Below are 23,812 nucleotides of genomic sequence, written 5' to 3' on the forward strand. Positions count from 1 at the left end.
AACGCTTTATTTTTACAGTATATAAAAATATAAGAACAAAATACTCTACAGAAAAAAATATAAAGTTAAGCAGAGATCATCTCAATCTCATTTTTAAGAGGTAAGACATGAACGGGATCATTCTGTGCAAGCTCCAGACTTCGGAAAATGAAACCGTTCCGGCAGTTTAAGCGGTGGCACATTCAATATGAACACAGGATGGATCCGGGGCCAGAGGCAGGGGTCTGCCGAGGGACACGTTCCCAGCACCGGGAACTCACCTCACAGCTTCCAACGTCCTTAAAAGTTTGCTCTTGTTAAACATAAAATGAAACCTAAGTCCTGTTTCATGATCTGACCTGGAGATAAAACGTTCTCACCCCCCTCAGCGTATTTACTGAGGGCGCTAAGGGCCAGCGCACGTGCCTGGAGCCGGAATCCCACCCGACGGGCTCAGATTTAGGAAAAACAGCGGATCTGCAGCAAACTCGCACACAGACACAACTGGCAGCTGGCTGTGACCGGCCGGTGAGCTGGCAAGTATGACTTCAGGGAAGGCAAAAGGTCAGTGAAAGCAAGCTGATGAAATCCCCGAGTTTCCACCAGTTCCTCAAAGGGGACAAATAACCCCCAGCGTAAAAAAAAACAACCCCAACATTCTTCATTCTTTCACAAGGTACTGGCTGTTTCACACATTGCTGTCTGTAAGGAAGGACACCACGGACTGCAGCAGTACATGAGTCATCTCCCCCTCTTCACCTGTACTTCTCCACAAGCCAACTGCCCGAGTTCACTTGTGGATGAAGCAGGGAAGAGAGAAGGGGAAAGAAACGGAGGCGGAGAATTAAGGAATTACAAGTGCAAAGTATACACTCATGGACAAAAGCCATGAAAGAAAAGTGTTCTCTGGAGATTTTCCAAGCCTGTTCTCTCCATGGCCTGTCCTCATCAGGGAATAGCTGCCAACTGACCCCAGACCTTCAAAAGAACATGGAAGCATGTTCTCCACGCGAGCCAGATGTCACCGTTGCCGCCTTCTCATCATCACCCAGTTATCACAGCAAGACTCCACGAGGAAGTTCAGTAGGAGTCTCAGCTCTTCCAGACCCTCTCATTTTGTTGATTTGCAGAAAAGATTTGCGAGTCCCTGTGCTGCATTCACACTAGGGAAAAAAAAAAAACAAACCAACAAACCCAAGTGCGGCAACACGCACTGGAGATGGTCCAAGTATTGCTGTGCCGAGGCAGCTCGCAGAGTCCGACTGAAAAAAAATTGACCAAAGAAGAAATAAGGGCAGACCTAAAAAGGAAGGCTGAGGAAGGAGGGAACTGCTCCAGGCACCAGCGTGTCCCAGTTCCAGCCCACTGCCAGAACGGTGCTGTAGCGGTTCCTGTCTCCTGTAAGCAGCGTGAGCGGGACAGCAGGGGTTGTGTGGGGTTAATCAGCAGCATATTTAGAAACCCTCTGTGGCAGGCGCGGGGACCACTTTCACTGCCACTTGTAGATCTTCACCGTCTTCTCCGTCAGAGTGGCCAGGAGGTGGGTTTGGTTCACTTCCATGGGGCAGATGTCCAGCACGGGCAGGTCGGCCTGCAGCTTCTGCAGCAAGGATCCACTGCCAGCATCCCAGAGCTGTGGGACAGACAAGGTCAAACGCTGCAGGATCCTCCCCTCCCACCCAAAACAGCTCCCTCTAGAGAAAAGACCTTCCTCAAGTTACTTACAGGACCCTTCCTCTCCTTTCACAACCTGCTGGGATGGTCTCCAACAGACTTCCAAGCATGTCACCATGACTGCCCTCTCCTCTGACCCCAACTCACAAGCTCTCATGCAGCCTGTAGTCCATCATCTGCAGCTGAGCTGTTTTTTCATACAAAGGGCAATCCTTCTCCTCGTCTCCCCTTCATTCCCAGATAGCCTGCATCCATCCCTCCCAGCACTTACTACATTAGCTATCCCACCAAGCCTCTATTACACCAGTTAGCGCCCAGTTGTGCCAGTGTGCCCACTGCATTCCTCTGGTGGACAACAGGGGCTCGCTGCCTGCGTTCCTCTGGATGGATGTGGACCACAAGCCTTGGCTAATATTGGCCACGCTATCAGAGAGTTACACCTGCTATAGCAAGTACAACAGACCAACCTGCCCAGAGTAATGTGACAATTCCCCACCAAAACACACTGACCCTGTAACCGCTAAGGCTTCTCTCCTTGCAATAAAACCCTCCACCGCCCTGAAAGGAAGGAGAGATACCAGGGCAGAATTAGACGCCTCGTCGCCAGCACACACAAAGATGCTGCCGTCCTCCTCCGGGCTCTGAAAAATGGCGTTCTTGGTCAGCAACTTGCAGGTGGGCCCAGCACTGAACGTCTGAACAGGGTTAGAAGAACACACCACATCTTCAGAGGCCCCCGTCAGTGGGCTGCTGGTCAGTTCCATCATCACACAACGCACGCATGGGTTATTTTTACCTGCGTGGCAGAAATAAAAAGGTAACCTTTGGAAAAATTTAACTGCAGACTAATCTTAGTTGTAGGAATAAAAGCGACACCACCCTGCAGCTGCCTCCTTTTGCCATCACCCAGTTCTTATCTGGGTGCAGAAGCTGGTTGCTGTGGTTAGGGCAGGTTCTATGTTTCTGCTGTTGAACTGAACGAACAGCAGGCCAGCATGGGCATAACCAGGTTGCAGATGCACACCAGTACATACTGGGCCTGTACGTGGCGAGGCAGTGCCGTGTGTTGATCTCTGTTTGAATATCGATGCACCCTCCGGGTTCCAGCGGCAGGTGATGAGGCCGGTAGGAGTTGCCAGCTTTCTGTTCCCAAAAGCAGGCTCCTTCCAAGGTCCCAGCCAGGATTCCACCGTAAGGCAGCGATGCCGAGGCCATCCGGGGCAGATAGGACAATGATACCATGGGGCACCTGAAAGCATGATTGGCAAGAGTCAGCGGTGCCAGCTGCAGCCACGCTGGCCACCTTGCCCCACCTCTCTCCAAGCACGCTGCAAGGAAAGGGCCTAAGCGGGCTACAAGCAAGGAACCCCAATGTGTTTGTCAAGAATAAGTGACCTTCAATGTAACTACCGAGCCTTATGTTTTAAAGAAGCATCAGAACAGCCCATGTCAGATGCGTGTAAATCAGCATTGATTCCCTGAGTAGAAGAGATGGAGGTGCCAGCATCTCATACCTCTTGTAACTTGTCCTTTCCAAATTAAATACTAAATCCAGCTCCAAAACAAATTCAGTTCTCCTGCTTAGGCTGCACCAGTGGGTGCATTTCTGACCACTGTGTGCCTTAAAAACATGCAGGTGCCAAGCACTCGTACTAAGTTATACACATACCGTGGAACCTTATGAGAGGCTTCTACCATCTGTGTTGAATTTGAATTTTCGAACAAGAGGTTCACGTAAAACAATTTAAACTATTGCAATTGCTGTGGGATTTACGGAAGAAGCTATGTTGAGCTTAATGTATATCAGTGAAGTTGAGAGGAATGAGAAATCCTTATGCCGTACTTGGATTTCTGAGGGACTAGTTCCTGGACGTGAGAGTTGGTGTCTCTCAAATCATGTATCATGATAGAGCCGTTGACCAGTCCAGCGTAGATGTAGTTTGTATCATCCAGACACCAGCAGCAGCTCCAGACAGGACGGCCAGTGTTGTATGTCTGCACCACAGTGTTTGTTGCCAAGCTGCAGAAGAAAAGCAAAGCGTTGGCCCATTGCACAAGCATCTACTGATGAGAAAATAGCATAATTAAGGTAAGCCAATCTAGCTTTTTAAAGTCTTTAGACAGCAGCATCTCTCTTCAGACTGAATTCTGAATTAACTCCTCCTTTACTCCAGACATGAATCTGAAAAATCTAGACAGAATAATCACTGGGATATTGTCAAGCGATTTATAATTCTTCCAGGCCAGTGCTTCTTTTTCCAGATTGATCTTTGGAGACTGGGAAAGGAAATCTCAGAGCAGGGTCTCAAGTGCCTTACTGGAAAGGGAAAGCTAAGTTACTTTTCTGGAAACAATTAGGAGAAGTGACTCTAGTGTAATCCCATAATATCACATATTCCTGAGATCACAGGGACCATCTCTTCAGATTACATCTCTCATTAATTATTTCCCTCTATTTACGCAAGAGAAACAGTGCTTATGCCTCAAAAGGATACAGTTTAAACAAGGGCAGGACAGCGAGTGGGGTACAGACAGTTAAGAGCAGATTTACAGTGTTAATTCTTTAGAAACTCAATTTGCGGAAGGAAGAAGAGGGGAGTACACAGAGGGGCACAACCCAGAATGGCAGATGAAGTTGGTGTCGGATGGGGACATATTTGCAAAGGGCAGCAGTCAACATGGGCTCAGCACACCGAGAACAGTGCGAGACAGGGGACAGCACATCTCAGAGTAACTCCGGACACCTTTTACAACACACAGGGTGGGTTTCTCCCCGGGGAAGGCGATTACGCTCAGAACTCCCGAGAAGCGAGTAATTGCTCCCGGGTAAGTAGAAGGGGAACAATCACAAAGACAAACCTGGCTGGGGAAAACTAAGGGAGAGTTTGGTATCAGAACAGTGACAGGTTCAAAACAACAGGAAAACCACCCCAAAGTCATGGTGCTATTTTAAACACTTGCAAGCCACAACAGGAGATTAATGACATTGTGGATAATCCCTGCTGGTAGGATGACTATGAAATCAGTAACTAGAGAAGACAGATGACCAAAGGAGGACTTTTCTTTCAGAGGGAGACTGAAAGAAGTATGAAGATGCTGCTGAAGCGAACACTTAACTCCAAGACACTCTGGGATCAAGCACAAAAGTAAGAGCATCACAAGTCAAGTGCCTGAGCAAATACTGCAACGAGAAGCCGCTCTCCAGATTAAGCCATGAAAAGAGTATCAACCTCATCGGTTAGAAATCTGACTTCAGCATCAGAGACGGTTTTGTTTACTTTTAACTAGTCCAGCAAACATTTCAACATGGCGGCAGGAAAGCAACATTCTTTACATTTTTGTTGCAGGATTAAGTTCTCTTCTCACTTGTGGGAAAGAATTGGGACTAATCAGCCACATAACAGACACGTCTCCTGCCTAACCCTACACTGACAGACGTGCATAAAGATGTTAAAATAACTCAGTAAGAATCAGCTGACAAAGTTTTGAGGCAGCTTAAGATGGAAGAGCAGCAAGAAAACACGCTCATAGGCTGTAAATTCTAACGGGATTGGATAGGTTTCTCTCTCAGCTTTTGCATAATTAGCCTCCAAAGCGCTGCTCCAGATCTCCGCTAGCTCTAGAGAACCTGTGTTCCTCTAGCAGGTGCTCAACAATGTTGCCTACACATTTCATATCCCAGATGAATTCCATGCTCTGCAAGAAGTTTAAAAGCCAACATTAGCACAGGGATGAAAGCTCCCAACCTAAACACCCCTTGTTTCTGTTTTATGCCATGAATTCCCATGCTTCACGTATCCCTTCAGTAATAGCAAAACAAGCAGAAAGTAAATTTCACATCCATATATCATGCTACTTTTTTTTTTTCCCCCCTCTTCAACACAACTTGGCCAATCCATGTTGAATTACTTGTTTTCCACTGAATTCTCCACCAGAAAATTATTAGAGGCAGGTAGTTCTATAAAACCTCCACGTAAAAGATGTGAAAGCATGAACAAGTCTTTCTCTCTGCTAATTCCTACATGCAGGAAGAACATACAGACCTGATCTCATCTCAGCAGCATCTTTTAGAAAGCAGAACAGCAAGTGCCGCAAGACATTTCTAGCAAGACAGAACAAAAATCCAACCCAGCCTCTTGCACGCAGCCAAACTCGGCTGGGCCAGGCTTCTCCCCCGAGCAGGGCTCACCTGGTCAGTTTGAGAGTGTTGTCCAGAGCGGCAGAGAGCAGCAAACCATCCGCTCGCCGGCCGAAAGCCAGGCCCCGAATCTGTTTACTATGGATGGGGATGTACTGACTGCTCTTCAGGTTGGCCACGCTCATCATCTTCACACCACAACCTGCCGCAGAAGAAGGATAAAGCGGGTTATCGCAAAGCGGCATATGTGTAGAACTAGGAATTCTACACCAGAACTATAATATCTTTACTGAAACCTGTGGTGGGATGAACGCATAAAAGTTATTTGCTGTTCTGGATAAGAACCGCCACAAATCATTCTTTAGTTCAAATTGCAACAGGGCTAAATCCCCCAGGATCCCAGCCAGCAAGGGCAAACTCAGCAGCCGTGTTACAATTCCTGTTACAAGAGCCTGCTGCTCTTTAGCCGGTTTCTTCAAAGACCTTCTTGCCCAGATAAAACACACAGTAGGATTACATGGCTATTTAAGAGAACAAGTGTCACCGCAAAGAATGCTTACAGGTGAACTTAACCTGTGTGCTACAAGAGTCACCACAAAGCCTCCATTCAGAGATTCGTTCCCTGGTTCCAACAGCCAGAAAAATAAGGTCAGTTGAATTCGGAAAACAATTCTGTTATGCCCAGATAAGGCATATTAATTTCCAAATCATTCCCCAAATAAAGTTAAGTTTCATCATTCAGAAAGCATTGAAGCACTTTGCAAATAAACTCTCGGGCTCCTAATGCTGCATCTATTTCATTGAAAAAAAAGGAAGTTGGCGCTGGTCCAGCTGTCAGGTCACTTGCTGCAGGCTCTTAACAGCGAGACAGAAACAGGGCTGCCCATGATTTCTTGGCTTCTTATTTCCTCACCGGGAAATAGAGCTATCACTTGTATTAGATTTTTTTTTTTTGGTTTTGGTTTTCCATTTTCTTTCCTTTTTTTTTTTTTTTTTTTTTGTTTTGTTGAAGAGTATTGACAAACCAGCTGCATGTGGATCAACCCACCTCCAATCTTGGGGAGCGATGTTTCTCACTCAAGCACTGGAAGTTTCTCTACAAGCCCTTGTGCACCGGCCCCTTGCTCTTTCAGAAGACCCACTTTTTTTTTTTTTTTTACTACACAGGGTCATCTTCATCACGGAGCACCAGACACACCTTTTACCTTCCTGTGGATGTGACACTTCAGCAGAAAAGCCAGAGAGCCCCTGCTAAAATTCTGCCAGAGATGTGATGGGGCAAACAAGCTCCTTGGCTTGGCAGAAGCTACCAATGCAGGGGCCAGATGAACTACAGGGAGTCTTGTGAGTATTCCCAGTTTTATAAGGCACATGCAAAGGCCAAGCAAGACAAGGGGGGAGCAGGGAGCAAGTAGAAAACACATTTAACTTTCACCTATGAACCCCCAAATCTCAACTTGCTTAATTACCAGGAATAAAAGTAGACTGTGGAGAAGGCTGTGATACCACGAGACAGCTCAGCGAGTCGCAGTATGCCATTACTCTGCAGTTCCCGGTCTGGGACACTACAAAAACCTTTTCCAAGTGGTACTTGCGCTGGCTTTGGCTGGAGGGGAGGCTGCCTGGGAGGAAGGTGCGGGAGCTGCCGGGCTGCTGAGAAGCACTCGCGTTGTGCTGGGCCACCAGAGCCTTCAGCTCCTGCAAAGAAAAAGACCCAAAGAGCTTTAATGTGACATCACCTTTTGTGCTCTCTCTTCCAGATGCTCCAACTGGACTTGTTCTCAGATAAAGAGGGGGAATATGGTGCAATTTCCATGCCATTCCTCAAATGCTGGATTTCCAAGTCCATTGACTATGACAGCGAGCAACAAAAGCATTGAAATGCTATGCAAGTTCCGGCAGAATGTACTCAAAGCCTGTTATTGTATATATTAGACCCTGTGAGAGACAGGACTCACGGGCAACACATAAAAGCCAATAACAATTATTACCAGATCAATGCTGTTTAGAAGAGAATGAACTGCCAAGTATTACATGCAGCTAAACCACAAGAGAAAGTCAATTAGAACCATTTTCCAGAATTTCCAGAATACCCCATAAAAAAATAAAAGCCCAAGTTTCAACAGAAAGGGCGTTGCAGGAAACAAGTCAGTCTATTTAATGAAGATGACCCTGTTCCTGTAAACCCCGAGCAGCAAATTCCAGGAAAGACACAACTCTCAAGAGCTCCGGCCCTGTTTTCCGCCACCTCCTCCCCTTCTCTTCCTCCACCTCAAGTGAGGAGTGCTGAAGGATGCTCAGCAGAGACGTGGCCAAGGACAGCTTCCATCAGCAATGAGGTATTTCTAGAATTCCTCTTTCCACAGAGATCATCAGGGGTGAGGCGGGTGTGCGAGTAGTGGCACTGGCATATTATCAGTCAACTAAAAATGACCTCCCTCCCCGCTCCCCCCTCCCCCCAAAAAAAGCATTTTGACCAACTTCTTGGATTACTTCTTGTAATCCAAGGGCAAGACCAGACAGCACAGAACCCCAGAGATACCAGAGGGAGCGTACATATTAAGAAAACTACTACTTGCTTTCTGTTGTCTGAGCAACATAGATTATGCTTGAAATACTATGCAATTTTCAAACAATTAAGGGCCACAGGAGTGATATTATGAATATATTAGTAGACCGTAAGCTAGCTTCAATATTGAACCAGCCACTACCACTTAACTCACATCTAAGGAAAGGCAGCAGTTCTCAAAGAGGCAAGATCAAAGATCAAGCTCTACATTAATAGTTATCATCAAGACCAATAACTTTTGGAAACTGTTCAAGAGGAGAAGAATTCTGATATTTTACAGAGGTCTGATCTGTTTTGCATCAAGCACATTGCAAATTCCCCAAGGTTATAAAAATCAAAGCTGAAGACTCAAGATGATCCCATTAGAGCAAGCAAAGACAAAACAACCTGGGGAGGAAGAAGAGGTGGGAGGGCACAAGGATGCTTACAATGGCAGCTATAGCTTCAGGCTTAGAGTAAGCAGTCAACAAAAACACCAGTAACTTAGAAGAAAATTACTCTTAATAAAAAAATTAATAAACTCATTATTTCTAAAAGGCAGGAGAGTATCACCACCACTGAGGGTCAGAAGAGATTAAACTTATGTGTTGCTCTGGGGAGTTTACAAAGCTCTCCTTATCACCTGCATTCAACATTCAACTTTTACACAAGTTATTAGAAAGGATCGCAGGCAATTAAAGCCACAAGGACTATTAGTACAATGTTTCCATTTAAATACAACGGACAAATACAGCAGAATCAGAAAGTCTTACTGGAGACACATTACCAAGGTGATTAAAAGTGCTGCACTGCAGAACAAATCCCAGTAATTGTGCTCAAAAGAACACTATTCTGGTAGTATAAGCCTGTACCTTCTTTTAAGAGGTTTGCAGAGTTTTCCTGGTGTTGACTAAGCGCCTCAAGGGCGCACTCCTCTCTCCACACACTGTGTCTACCTCCTAGATTTCAGCTTGAATGAACACGGTCGCACAGGTCGGGTGGGGAAAGAAGAGGATATGCAGCAGAAGTCTTCCTGAGGAGTATGCGCAAGAAGTAGAAGCAGGAAAGCACAGTGAACAGGAAAGGAAAACCACCAGCTGCAACAAATACAGAACCGTTTTCTTTTGAGTATTAGGTTACAGTTTTAATAGCCGATGCAAAGCTCTGAAGACAAAGGCGGTTATCGGATGGCTGTCGCTCTCTGGCTGTGCTCCCACTGCCTGCTGGTCTTGCACCGCAGAGCTCCAGCCTTGCATTGAGGAGAGAAAAACATGATGACAAACACCTCAAACTGCAGCACAGCACTACAGGCGTTTCACCCTCCTTTGGTTCAGGTTCAAATTCAGTCAAAAGGGACACAGAGCATTTTTAATCGGCTTCACTATATGTGACAGCTGAATGAAGTATCAGGTTTTACTTCCAAATCTTCCCCTGACACCAACTGGAGGTGAACACAAAGATCCCAAAGGTGAAAGATTTTTACGCAAGAAAACCATTAGCCTAAAACTCTTCTAAAGGAGTTAAGTTCACAAGTTTCTATTGTTATTTTGCCATCCAATTCTTTTTGGATGATCTGGAAATCCTATTTTAAAAAAAGGGTTTTTTTTATTTATATTAAGAAATACAAACTGACCTCTGCAAGCCTCACAATTACACTTTCTTCTTTACAGCAGCATGCAGTTTCCTGTCATTTTCCTGTCAGTCCTCCCCTTACTGCTCCAAATAGAAACAGAGCGACTGTTTCCCACTTGAAAAAATGAATCTCCTATCCCAGTTGATCAGTGGTATTAATGCCAGAAGCCAGAGGTGGTTTGCTTACCGTCAGCTAACTTCTATGGAAAATTTTGGAGGAGTACTGCAGTAGCTCGCATCTGATTCTCAATTTCTTTTTGCTCACAAAGGAAAATCTTTGGGAAAAAAAAAACCACAAACAAAAAAACCCCACAAACAAAAAACCCACACACACGCTTCGGTAGCGCCACTTCCAAAATTCAAGCCTGAACCTGCCAGGCAGTGTGCAGCATGTAGCTCCCTCCGCACAGCGCCCACTGCAGGCTCATGTATAGAAACAACACTGCCGGGAGCTTTCTGCCAGGGCTCTAGTTAGCTCCCGACCCTCTCTCCCCTCAAGTTCCTTTCCTCATATATTCTCATATAGCTAAAGACTTGAAAGCATCCCTTTTCTAGCCTCAATACTCTTAACTTCAACAACAAAGTCCAATGGACAAGACTGTTAGTGGACAAGAGCAGGGAAAAACGCATACAAACATAAGAGGTTACAACTGGTGACATGACTGCTGCTGAGGCACAGCTCTCAAGCAAGTTAGCAACAAAAACAAGGGTTCACACAATGATTTTGGGGGGGGATGGGGGGGGAACCAATGGCATTTGCTTCCCATAAAAATTCAGACACCACGGTTTGTATGCAACCAATGTACATCATAACTATTCCAATAAAGTTTGTGCAACTGAACTTTGCCATACCAAATGTCCCCCTGAGCATATGAGCATTTCGTACGTTTCTTTTGTAATCCCCCAGCACTTTGTTTTCTAGATTGACTTACAGCTTTGTGTGCCAATTAAACATGTTTTCTTGTGCCATCAGTAACGTGGCTTGCTGAAAGGACCAGGGCAACAGACTCAAGATGTAACAAGGCGCATTCAGATTAGATGTTGGGGGGGGAAAAAAAGTCTCAACGTGAACGTTCGAACAATGAGTTGTCCAGAGAAGCCGTGCAATCTGCTTGCACGCGTTCCACACCTGGTGTGACGGAGCCCTGAGCAACCCAACCTAACGCTGAAGTTACCCAACTAGGGTCCCTTCCAGCCTAAACAACTCCATGCAGGTAGTTGCTTTACTACATGACCTCTCGTAAGACAAGGAGCTCGTTAGGCATACGCTCAAAAAACAATCAAACAACTTAGTGACTTATTCCAGACTTCCTGCTGATTTTCTGTTCCCCAGCAAATTGTTTTACTTTCAGTTTATTCATAGTATAGACAAGCGCCTTAAAATTGCTTCCAGCATTCACATTAACCACTACAGGACAGTGATGAATGCAGTATAAATACTGAAACAGAGCTTAAAGAACACAGGGTACTTAATCTTTATAACACGCGACTTCAATTCACTTTGACTGGATACTCTATCATTTAACACCAGAAGAATTGCAGGAAGACGTTATGGACCTGCAGTTTAGTTTTATTCACATTTTCTTTAGGCCAAAGTTTAAAAGCGGACCCATTTTCTTATTAGCTCTGATGAACTTCATGCAGGAATTCAGGCAAGCAATTTATAAAGCTTTATCTTAAGTCACACGGGAAGACTTCAGCAGAGGATGTTGCTCAATGTAGACATAAATAGCCAAAGCTATAAAAAAAAATCCAGAAGTAAAGAAAAGCATAAAATTAAGCGAGTTACTAGACAGTGAGAGATCAGATACCATCTACTTCATACAACAACAAAAAAAAAGTAGCAAACCGGCTGTGAAACAGGCTACTGGAAAACCTAGCACCGGTGGAACATGCCAGATTACTGGTGCTTCCAACTGTGAATTAAGTCCAGAATTTATAGGAATCCCGCAAAAGCAGCTGTGGTGGATTACAAAATATCACAGTATTGTAGGAGCCAGAAACGAAGCAGTCGTTTAGCAACCAGCCATTTATATTCAGCAATTTGTATTCTAAGGGGACAGAGGTGCCTCTTAGCAGCTGTTCAACCCCTGCATCCAGCCTATGCCATCGACAGCTCAGCTCTCTGGGCACTAGAATGTCGACTGACCTTCACCAAAAAACTAGGTGGTTTTTTTTGTCGTTCTCTTGGTGTTGCAAATAGCCCTACCTCTTCACAAGCTACTTCTCAAAGGCTCTTGGCTAACAAGCGATTACAGGTCCATTACAAGTTTACCGTAGAGATTTTCAAAGCTTATTTTGATGCAGTTAAGAGGAAGATGAGGAAAATTAGTTTGGTGCTGTATCACCAGGCTTTGCCAGGCACCACAAGACCTGAGGAGGAACCTGCAACACCAGCAGCCAAAAGAAAAAAACCCTCTACCGCTAAGCTGTATTTGCAACTTAGAAGCACAGGGAGTATGCGTGAATACGCCAGTCTGGGATGTTTATAATACTCCTGATGATTCACCAATTGAGTTCACTAAATCTTGCTGCTTATTAAAACTGGAAGCTTGTCTCCTCTAAGGGAAAACGCAACAGGCAGGTTGAAGAGAGAAAGGAATCCTCTGTGTGAGGCTCACCTGAACTTGCTTGCGGAGTTTGCTGCATTCATCTGTCAAAACCTGCAACTGGAGACGACTCTGTGCAGATTCCAGCTCTGCCTGTTTCCGCAACAGTTGTTCCTTTTCTAAAGAGCTGGAAGAACGAGAGAAAAGCAATCCTTAGGACTAGGTACTGCCTGGGATGCTAACCCCAGACTGCATCCCAACACAGGTACCACTCAGGTAAATTCAAGAGTAAGATAAAATCTGGTACCACACTCACGCAGTACATTCACCTCAAGATGTTCTTGGTTATGCAATGACTGACTCACTCAAGTATTGTACCATAGAAACAACAGCCTTTCTCCTCACCCTCTCCAAGTGTGCTAATTTAGTAGAGAAGAGTGAAAGAGAAATCAGGGTGGGTTTTTCCCCCCCCCCACAGCAACAGTTTAGCAAATTCTATACCATCAACATCCACTGTAATATACATCAGTAAAACAGCAATGTTGTCAAGCTTGTTTCTACTACCAGGAACTAATTTTATTTCAGGAAAATATAGCTGTAGCAGACATAGATACATACAGATAAATTCTCTGTGAATGCCCACAGAGAAGCCATACTTAATACCTCACCTTGAGCCTAAAAGCACATACACACAATTTAGCGGCAGCAGTTTTTATAACTTCAATTTTGTCTTTCATATATGCTTTACATGTCAAGGAGTAGTTAAAGAGGGGGAAGAAACACCAGTATTCCATAAAATTATCTGCACATTTGGTCTATAACATTGACCACTGCATTCTGCACTTCGAAAGCAGCAATATTCCAGTTATTTCAGTAGTTGACGTGGAGGGAGATACCACTTGCCCTAAATACACAAACCTAGCCGTGCATATTTACCAAGCACAGAATTCTGTCATTTCCCTAGAGCGCCTTCACACAGTTTTTTTGCTGCATAAGAAACAGGTGAAATGCTGTATTTAACCATCACAAACACATTCTTTACACAAATGCCCAGAGCCTGAAGGCTGCCTTTTTTTTTTTTTTGGCATGTGAAGAACAAACCCCAGGATCTCATACCTAATTCAAGGCTATGCACAAGCAATATCGACGTGTGCATCAGCGCTGGCGTTTGTCCTCCACTGGTGGCTGTGTGCCACCAAGCAACCAGCACCAGCGGCTGAACCAGACTGACAGCAGCCACCACTCTCTGCCTCCCCACAGAAACAGGAGACAAAGGAGGGGCAGGGCAAGCAGAGAAGGGCTGCAGCGAGACTCAGACGCAAGCAGCAGTTAGACAACTGCCTCTCTGTGAGAGGTAACAAGACTTAAACACCCAATGCCTTCTGTGCTTTTCAAAAAAAAAAATAAAATCTTATTTATAGTTTGTTTTGCAGTGTGGATCCAGTAAAAGCAGAGTGACCCTTCTAAAGGTACAGTTCAAACACCATCAGGCAGCAGCTCTCTGGACAGAAGAGATTTTCCCTTTGTGACAGTTACTCCTCGATCATTTCTGATCAATAATTACCAGGACAGCGAGGTTTCTGTTAGAAGACTGCACTGAAAGAACAGCAGCAGAGTTAGAAACATGTGAAGACCCCAATTAAACTCTATTCACTACAAGACTCAGGAGAACTCAGATATCTGCAGCCCTGTAATTTCAGAATAGGATCTGTGACAGCATCTTACTGAAAAGAAATTAGTCCCCATTTTCATACCCGCTTTTCCTTTTTTTCAATAAGAAGTCCGCATTTAAGTTGGAGGGGGAAGCAGAGTCATCGTAATGCTTGCTGACCTTTTGTAAGTAAAGCTACATGACGAGTTTGACAAAGCAAGATGGAAAGTGATTCATATGAGAGATTACTCTGTTTAATGCATGCAGAAAAGATGGCAGAAAAGGTCAGCTACTCACCCCCCTTGCATTTCTAACTATGCCCCGCTTTTCTCATCTAATGATGAATTAGCAATATACAGCTTTTTGGCAACAACTCTGCATGTTCTCCCGTGATGACATTTCAGGATACAGCACAAGATAGCTTCCATTATTTCAGGGCCGCAAAGCGCAAACTCAGAATTCTGTTTCTTGAATTTTCAAAAGAAAATTCTCCTTCCAGGTGAGACACGTGCAGCCCAGCAAGGGACTGGTCTTAAGACAGCCGTACTCATGATAATCCCTGAGGGAACGCACAAATTACTGTAGACAATACAGGAAATTAAAGCATGACGTCGAAGCCAGACTGCAGCTTTCAAGGGCATGCAGTCAGGGAGGTCGTATCTCTACGTGGAGACTCTGTACCTTTTCATGCGCTCCTGTTCACTGGTGTCCAGTGCTTTCAGAGTGCGAGCATACAGGATCACGATGTCAGAACGTTTCGCTTTCTTATTGCACTGAAATAAAAGACAAGTTCAGTTCATCAACAAGGATTTAACTATCCAAATTATGCATCCCTATGCCTACGCTAAGCATTATTTTGAAAAATTCTTATATAGTTTTTAAGGGAGGGGGTGTCTACCTGTCTATTCGAGACTAAGTCCACAAAAGCACAATCATACCACAGCGTTTTTCAAAGACGGTCCCTCAGACACCAGAGCTCTCATCGGGACTACAACAACAGTTTTAAGTCGTGTATCCTATTGCACCTTTAACAACGCATCACCTTGCTTCCCATTGAATTTGTTCTGCTAAAGCACCAGCAACACAGAATGGTCAGGCAAGTTCCAGGAATAACAAAAAGAAAAAGAAAACCAGACAAAGAGGTAAGGGGGAGCAAGGGAAATGTCTAAAACAAAACACCAACCCAGCTTCTATTTTGAAAACATGAAGACTGGCTGCTTTGGGAACCCCTGAGTATACTCCCAACTCTTATTTACATACTATAGTCCTTTGATCAAATCCTATAGGCCCAAATCCATAAAAGCATTCCAGTGCCAGTATGAAACACCGACATCCCACTGATCTCAGTGACACACAGGGAGTCAGATATTTCAATAATTGTGTGGGCCTGGCTGTGACTATTTAGTACTTTAGATTCTCCTTACAAAGAAGGGATAATACCTCCCTCCGAGTTGGGACTAGGAAGAAATTACAGCGCCTGCAAGCTTACTGTTTTGCAAATATACTTTGTTGATGAGAAAAGAGGCAGTGAATACTCAGATCAAGTAACCGCTGCTGAACATTAAATTACTACGTGCGCTTAAAATGCGGACATCTCTATTATTTAGTAGCACGAAGATGCGACTGTTTCAGATCAGACAACCCCCCCCCCCACCCTTTGTGCAAAGCAATAGGTGGCTGGGACAGCTCTCCTGGCAGCCAGCGGCTGTCACTGGCAGGATCAGGAATGCTGCAATTTCACAGTAACTTGCACTCCAGCCACTTGGTATACACAGCACCACACACACCAACTCCCTGCTATTCAATTAGAGAATGCCCGGTCGCAAAGGACAGCGACTGAAAACGAAGGGAAGGCGATTTAGCTGCAAGGTTTTCTCCAGAGCAAGAAGTTCTCCCAGGAAATTTTCAGTAATTACATCACTGGAAGAAAAAGAGGGAGCAAGCACCCCTTACGAGTTGTTAGGGTGCAAGAAAAAGCAGTCACAAAATGCCAAAGAGCAAAGATGCACGAAGGTCTTGGAGAATTCTTCACCCACTGCAGGACAAGACAGAAAAGCTCACACAAAACTGATAAGGATAAGAAAAAAAATAAGGTTTGGGCCTTTGCTATGGCAACAGTGATTCTTTAGGTTTAATCACAGCACACATTGACAGGGAGTTTCTTGTTCAGAGGAGGAAACCTGTAGAGAGTCAAGCAAGACTATGGAAGCTCTCAAAACGGCAAAGCCAAAGAAATCCTGGGCTTCCAGCCACCCACTTGGAAAGCAGCAGAACTGAATCCTATTTACAAGGTACTCATTGACCTATTTTTTTTTTTTGGTCAACATTCCTTTCTGGAGAAAAGGAATAAGGCATGGAAGCACACCACAGAGAAGTGGAGACCTAATCAAAAGAGATCGGTATTGCCCATGGAAACAAAGCTGAAAATAGCACCTTAAAAAGCAGATCTACCACTTGCAAACGGACATTAAAGGATCCAACTTCCTTCTCAGTTGGCTCTCTGCAAGCTACCTTAACAACCTGGTCTGTATAAAGGCTGCAAAAGCAGATGCATTTCAAAACAGAAGATTAACCAACTGAAAACAGTTCTCAAACAGATTTCTTGTCCAATAAGGTATTCTTTATGTTTAGTTAATTGCTTCTAGGCATCTCTCTGCTATTCCCACACTCCAGGACCACAGTGCAGCGTTCTGAAGCCATTTACAGGTTTAACACTTGAACTCTCAAACTTTCGAATCTGCTACTCACGAATGCTCTACTTCGGGAAGAAAATACAAGTCAGAATTCTCCCTTTAAAGCACTGCTTGTTGTTCCTGGCCTAATTACATCGAAATAGCGGTGATTTTTGTTGTTTCTGACAGCTGACAAAGGTGGATTCTCCACGCAACAAGCAGTTGTAACAGTTACAGTGACCACACCTGCAGAAGTTACCCGTCCCAGTGCACGTAAATGTCCATTTTACCTGGGGGCACTTCCCTGCCTGTCCCTTGAGCCACCTTTCAATGCACGTGTAACCAAATAGATGTCCGCATCGCAAGGCTGAGAGACGGTGGTCCCCAGCGTTGGTCCACTGCTCAAAGCAGATGGCACAGGTATCCCCCTCCTCCTCATCCAGCAGAGCTACAGGAACTGATGGCTCCAGTTTCTTTAGTGGAGTTCTCTAGGATTAAATAAACAAAACCACACAGCTTTTTTTTTTTAGACAAATGCAGCATTTACCATATTTAATCTATCTCCAAAAGGACTTCGGTCACCTTACCTGCTTTTGCTGGACTTCAGCTTCTTCGTTTTCATGACCTCCATCTTCTGCAGAAGCTTGAGACAAAGCTTGAGGTGGCTCCGCTTGAACCTGACTGGAAACTAAAGAAAGCATTGCTGAAATAAATTGGTAGATAATGGGGGGAAAAGGAGGAGTTCTACTTGACTTGATCTGAAATCATTGGGGCATAAGATAAGCAGTGCAACAAGCATAGGCTACAAACAAAGCTTCAGATCAGTGTCCTGGATACTGAAAGTCAGGGAGTCTTCTGTTCACCAACAATAGCGCTGAAGAACTGCATGCTTTTCTTTTATAGAAAGCAGCAGAAATTCAGCATATTCAAAATGAAAAATGAGAGGTCTTTTAAAAAGAGAAATTTTCAGTATTTTGTGACCTGCTGGAAACAGACATACCTGTGTACAGGTCTATATTTAGGCTAATTTAAGGCTACAACCCTGCACCCCCGGAGAAACACAGACACCAATACAAAGAAGTTATTTTGCCAAGGGACCTAAGCACGCATATTTCATGTGCCAAGAAAGCATTTACCGTATGCTATCTGTCCATTCACCCTGACTCAAGCAGTTTTCCAGCTGGTAGTTACCCGAACTCTCAGTTCTGCTGGGCCATATGCTTTTGTGGTGGGCCTCTGTTAGCCCTTCTGTTGAAACACGGGCACAGAGAAATGCTACAGTTGGGTTACCACCACTAGCATACTAAAAAAGAAGCAGAAATCACTGTCTCCTCTATCTCCTGACAAAACAAAAGAGTTATCAGTCACATTTAGTATTCGAAGCAGATATTCTCAGTCCAGTGGAGAGGCACCACCTAACCCTAGCTAACATCAATATAGTTTTCAGCCTGTATGGTGATGGGCTCAACAGGAACCAGAGGCTTATATAAGCAAAAAAAGACAAGGGAATTCCAGAAAACCCAACAGAGAGCATATGGTCACACAGTATATTACACAGCACTTAACAGCTTGAGCTCCTGTCACGTGCAAGAATAGCTCAGTGCAAGCAGAATGAATCTGTTCAACAGACATCTCATAGATGTGCCCTCAGAAAAAGGTGTCAAGGTGGGCTGGCCAGTCAAAACCAAACCTAAGGGCAGAGAGCGAAACATAAAGGCATTCCGTAGGCTGAAACAAAACAAAAAAGTCTTGTTCTCATATTCTCTGGACATCAACCTTGGATAGCAAATTAACTCTTTGTCACTCTTACATAAACTGCATATGTTCATCACAAACAATGTCACTGAAGTGCGTGGCAGCCTGTGAACGTGAGTCTGGATAAAAGATTGCAAGCCAGAAAAAGCTGAGGCAAGAGAGAGACAAGCAAAAAGCCCACTGTCCTAAGTATCTCTACCTCCTCAGCTAAGGAGGAAGAGAGAAGTTACACAAGAAGTTACAGGAATGACAAGAAAACTCCAAACTGAAGCAGACTGAAATCACAAATAATTTAAAAAAATACCGAATCAGATCCTTCTCTGAAAACTGAAAGCATCATTGATCTCCACAGATGTGATTTGATGTCTTCAGTAATACTGCTTGATAAGATATAACCACAGAAGTGTCCTAATTACCGATCTCTAAACTTGAAGTTATTCTAAACATTTCCAGGATTACTTATAAGCAGCAGCCTGCAAATAGCAAGATGACTGTATTTAACATTAGGGTAGCAGTCACCCATTGCTGCTACTGCTCTTAGGAACTGCTTGCCAGAAAGCCTTGTGGCAGCCTGCTCCCGTCAGCTGTGGGCATGATGATCCCTCAGCACCGTCTGTTGTGAAGCTCAAAAGGATTTCCCCACCAAAACAACGAGATGAGTTTCTGAAATCAGTCTCTCTACAGAGCTCAAATATAGCACAAACCTCCTGAGCTGGCTGCTGGAGGCGTCTCCTGGGCTGATGGTAACAGCGGTGCTGCAGCCTCCACTGCTTCCTCCTCCTCAGCAGAAGAGCTGCTGTCAGAGTCACTCACTTCTATTGTTTCGTCCGAGCTGGGTTCCTGGTTGTCCCTTGCAACGTGCGAGGGCTCCAGACGCGGGACTGGTCCTGTAGCGGGCTCTTGGGTCCTGCTGAGTTGAAAGTAACTGTCCAATGCTGCCCTGAGTCCAGAAAAGCAAGAAGTAAAAGCCACAGTTATTTCAGGTAAGCTAAAGACTCAGAATATTTCTCCATGCTTGTTTGCATTCCTAGGCTCTTGACTGCAATAGGAAGGTATCAAAGTTATCAAGAAAGACCTTCTCTGGTAGAGGGGCAATCCCTATTCATAAAGCCCACTTTATGAACCATCAGCAGTATCATGCAGCAAACATTCGTTTTGCTCAGCTCAAATAAAATCTCCTTGTTACAACAACGATATTGTCTTCCTTTGGGTGGGGTGGTGGTGGAGAGAAGAAAAGCAGAAGGGACATAAGTATTGTTCACTAATAGCCTAAGGAACTCCTGATTGCTACATCCAACCCTAACTTAGACGTGGTTCCCAAAGCCACCGGTAATACTAGATGCACAAGGCTTGTATCAGAGTCTCATTCCATCGACTACTTTGTGCCTAGTCTTTCTACTTTCCCTCTTCTTTTCTACTGGAACCTCATCCCTGGATAGAATCCTCCTCCCCTCTCCCCCCATCAGTGCAGCTATCGTCTCAATTACCCTTCAGATTCAAAGCAGAAGTTCATCAGGTTGCCTTCCAGCCCTGAGAACTCCAGTGACCTTCACACGCAATCCAAGGGCAAACAGTACAGTTATGTTTAATCAGCTGGGAGGAGATGAGTTCTCGGTCTCACTGAATTTAAAGGCAATGCTCCAGTTAATTATAATTTCACCCTTGACATTTACAAAAACTACAAAGATGAGACAAAAACCAAACAAACCAGAAATATGGATTTCTTTCTGGCTGGAGAGCTTCACCCTTTAAACCCATCACAAATTGTATTAAACATAGAATTTTTACTTTCTTTGCCTGAAGATAACAAAAAAAAAAAAAACCTGCAGAAAAATATTAGTTCACATGTTTGTGGAAGTTTCTGCAGCAATTGTCACCAGAAAACTTAATCAGGCAGTGCCCAAATCAAAGGTGAAATGCAAAACAGAGCACAAGCTCCACTGAGCTAAATGCTGGCTGGAACTGTGGAGAGTCAGCACTGCTGCAGGGAGCACCGACAGGAATCTGGCAGAGCGGAGGGAACGGGGCGAGCAGAAGCTCTGCAAGCAAGACGGAAAGTGCGGAAGGGCTCAGGAGTCAACACCACCACTGCCAACATAAGAAACAGGGGGGATTCACTTAACAAGAGCACAGATCCTGCCAGAAGACATCACAGCCGTGCCATTACTGAGCTTAAACAGTACGTGAGCTGCCCAGAGCTTGGCCACAACCACACACCTGGACTGAGCTGGGCTCCAGAAGCCAGGAAGCAGGGCAGTTTTAAACTGATGCCAGAGTTGATAAGAGTACAGCTCAGACCTAATTTCATTTCTGCTTTACCTAGCACTGACAGTCCTCTGGGAACCACCGATTCTCTGCTGCCTGCGAGCCCTCCTCACTTGCGGACGCTGCGTGACCTGTGGCACAGGCAGTGGCCGATACGGATCAAGTGGCCCTTGTAGCCTTTGCAGTCCGTTGAGAGCCGAGGCAGGGCTCAGCTGCGGGTCAGGCTCAGCAGCCACTTCCCTTGTTGTACCAGCATTTGGTGTGACAACAGCGTCATCAGCAGGAAGAACTGTAACGCTGCCGCCTCCTTCACCGAGCACCAGAGCACCAGACGACAGCGCTGCGTGACCTGAGGGCTCTGTGGGAAGCGTCCTGAGGTCCTCCACAGAGTAAGAAGCCACAGGCTGGAGATCAACTTCCATCTCTTCTTGAGCCATTTCTGCAAAGAGTTGAAGAAAACCAGGATTTATTTGCAAGTCTGCACCCTACTTCTAGCCTGACAATAACAAGAGTTAGGTGCAGCAGTCAGTGACTACAAAAGCCTTTAGAATTCAGGCTCGAGAGACAATTTGTCCTTTCACCTTAGACACCCAGCAGAGCTAAACCGTCTCAAATCGATACAGGTATGCGAGCTGGCATAGCAGGCAGCACCCTCCCAGAGCCCGGGACTCGAAGTCTTTGCCTCAACAGCAGCTAGCACCAAAGGCACATTGCAAAAAAAAAAAAAAAAAAAAAAAAAAAAATCAATTTAAGAAAGCCCTTGGAGGAATATGGAAAGTTAGGGATCTTGTGCTGGCATCATTAACTTGCCAGTGAATTCACATGGACCTTGGAGAAGAGTTTGGAAATACTCGAGAGATTCTCCGTGGTGAGCAGCACTGCACAAACACCCACAAATAAAGCCAGAAATAAGCTCTACAGTGCAGTCCTTTGTCGCATTGCTCTCTGGAGGTGGGTTTATTTTCAAGTTTCTTCGAATAAAATTCCATTATCACTGCAACCCTTTCTCACAGGCCTTTCAGATAGTTTATATTCACTAACACTGTACCAATGCAGAAAGAGTACCACAGCAGAATCCACGAGTGAGTCGTTACGGGTAGCAAGCTACCTACAGCACCAGCATTTGTGGATCCATATTCACCCTAACACTAGATAAAGGTGAAATTGGCAGCAGAACCTCATGTATGTTTTTTAAGGATGTCTGCCCTGCAAACATCTTTAGGATAAAGATTTTAGGTTACCTCCTAAATAGAAGTACAGAGGAGGCAACAGTCTGTGCATTGCTAATTATTATGCCACCTAATTGGAGCACTTTAGTCACCCCATTCTACAGGCAGTCTTACAACACAAAAAAAGTTCAAGATTATTTCTTTAACTGAATAAATACAAGTGCCCCAAAAAATCATCCTTCTTTTGGAAGGTGGTGTGGATTAAATTCTGCAGGCTGCTGAAGGTCATTCACATTCTCAAAAAATACTTAGGCAATCATAAACCTGAAAGGCCTTGGGTACTGTAGACCTTTAGCATTACTAAGAGCCCAAAGCACACACCAAAATTTAGTAGGCTAAGCGCTGTGCAAACAGAGCAAAGGCTGCTTCTAGTGCACCTAATAACTAGAAAATGTATACAAGAATTACTAGAGGGGGATGTATTAATGCCTAGATATTTTTCATAGAATAGAATCATAGAAGGCCTTTTAAGAAGTTCTAACTTACAAAACATTTTATAATTCTTATAGTAATTACCAATTCAGCCTAAGTTAGGCCACAAATACATGTTAAATGCCACCTCCCACCAGAACAGTCATGCAGTCAAGACATTATAATATTCAATGATCGAGTACTGCTTCTCTAAACTCACATTCAGGATAAAAACGCCACCTAGAAGGATAACAGATCCTTTATTTTGCCCATAAATTAACTGTGGGACTTAAAAATACTGCATGCGTTCCCCATTGTGGGTTAACTAACCCTGCATAACTCCTAATAAACAAGAAAAAGAGATGTTAATATTGGCATTTTCACCATTAAATCTTGGAGCCTTCCTGAGAGGGAGAAAGGCCAGTACTTCCTCGAGACAGCCCACCCAGCAGTCACTGGAGGAGCCTACAGATGGAAGGTCTCTGTGAACAAGCTTCTTGGGCCCTGGCGAGAAGAACCAGAGTGCTGTCAGAGCACAGAGCCGGAGAGGCAGCTCCACAGAAGGCCCTGCAGTACCAACCAGAGGGCTGAAGGCTGAAGCACAAGCTCCCCACTGTGGAGGGGCCTCCTCACCGCGCACACCCCGGTCCTACTCTGCAGCTCCACGGGTTATCGTGCTTGCACCCGCTTTAACCAAAAAATCCCAAACACCACCCAAAATTAAGTGCACGCTCCGCAACCACGGGTTTATTTCTGCTTTCTTACAAGGCTCGCTTATTTTAACTACAAAATCCAGTCACGCAAACAGCAAGGGCCGGGGAGATTTGTCCTCCCTTAGCCGCGGGCACACCAAGCTCTGGGGACGCCTCAGCCCACCTTCGCCCAGGCCGCCCGCCATCACCCAGGCCGCCTGGGCGGCCAGGCCGCGGCAGGACCCCCGCACCCCTCCCCGGCGGCAACCCGCGGAGGCCCAGCCGCTCCCGCAGTGCTCGGGGGACGCCAGGCCGGGGGGACCGAGGAGAACCGGACCAGAGGGAACCGTCCCCGCCGCCCCTCGCTCACCTGCCGACGGACCCGACCGCCCCGCTGGAGGGCCGCGCTGCCCCACCCCCGTCCTCGGCGCCCGCTTCTATTGGGCGAGCTGCGGCCAGGCCCGCCTTTTCATTGGCCAGCCGCGCTGTCCGTCTGTCTGAAGGAAAGGTGGGTGAAGGGGGCGCAGGGAGGCCTGCTCTGATTGGTCAGAGAGCCGTGCGGGAGCGCCCGGCTGATTGGGCGGCGAGACTCGCTGGGCGGGGAAATGGCCGCGGAG

At 45.4% G+C, this 23,812-nt stretch overlaps 1 protein-coding gene across 1 annotated transcript; it reads right to left on the reverse strand.

Annotated features, from left to right (window-relative positions):
- Positions 1 to 1,468: 1,468 nt before the first annotated feature.
- Positions 1,469 to 23,023, reverse strand: RFWD3 (ring finger and WD repeat domain 3). The gene is made up of 13 exons (XM_074152382.1): positions 22,888 to 23,023; positions 20,918 to 21,302; positions 19,303 to 19,538; positions 17,431 to 17,531; positions 17,134 to 17,331; positions 14,853 to 14,944; positions 12,593 to 12,707; positions 7,261 to 7,489; positions 5,843 to 5,993; positions 3,497 to 3,673; positions 2,688 to 2,902; positions 2,232 to 2,449; positions 1,469 to 1,612 (listed from the first exon to the last, which is right to left on the reverse strand). The coding sequence occupies exons 2-13, from the start codon at positions 21,298 to 21,300 to the stop codon at positions 1,469 to 1,471; spliced, it is 2,259 nt and encodes a 752-aa protein (XP_074008483.1). The 5' UTR covers positions 21,301 to 21,302; positions 22,888 to 23,023.
- Positions 23,024 to 23,812: the final 789 nt, after the last annotated feature.

The sequence above is a fragment of the Numenius arquata genome, chromosome 8, assembly GCF_964106895.1.
Source record: "Numenius arquata chromosome 8, bNumArq3.hap1.1, whole genome shotgun sequence".
NCBI lineage: Eukaryota > Metazoa > Chordata > Aves > Charadriiformes > Scolopacidae > Numenius > Numenius arquata.

Bases quoted from the DNA above. Each gene is read 5' to 3' on its own strand.
- RFWD3 (XM_074152382.1), bottom strand. From the start codon at position 21,300: ATGGCTCAAGAAGAGATGGAAGTTGATCTCCAGCCTGTGGCTTCTTAC. The intron at 14,945-17,133 runs GTAAAATGGACA...CTTTTATTTCAG, and splicing joins AGGCAGGGAAGTGCCCCCAG to TGCAATAAGAAAGCGAAACG. The intron at 3,674-5,842 runs GTGAGCCCTGCT...TTTCTTCTGCAG, and splicing joins AACACTCTCAAACTGACCAG to CTTGGCAACAAACACTGTGG.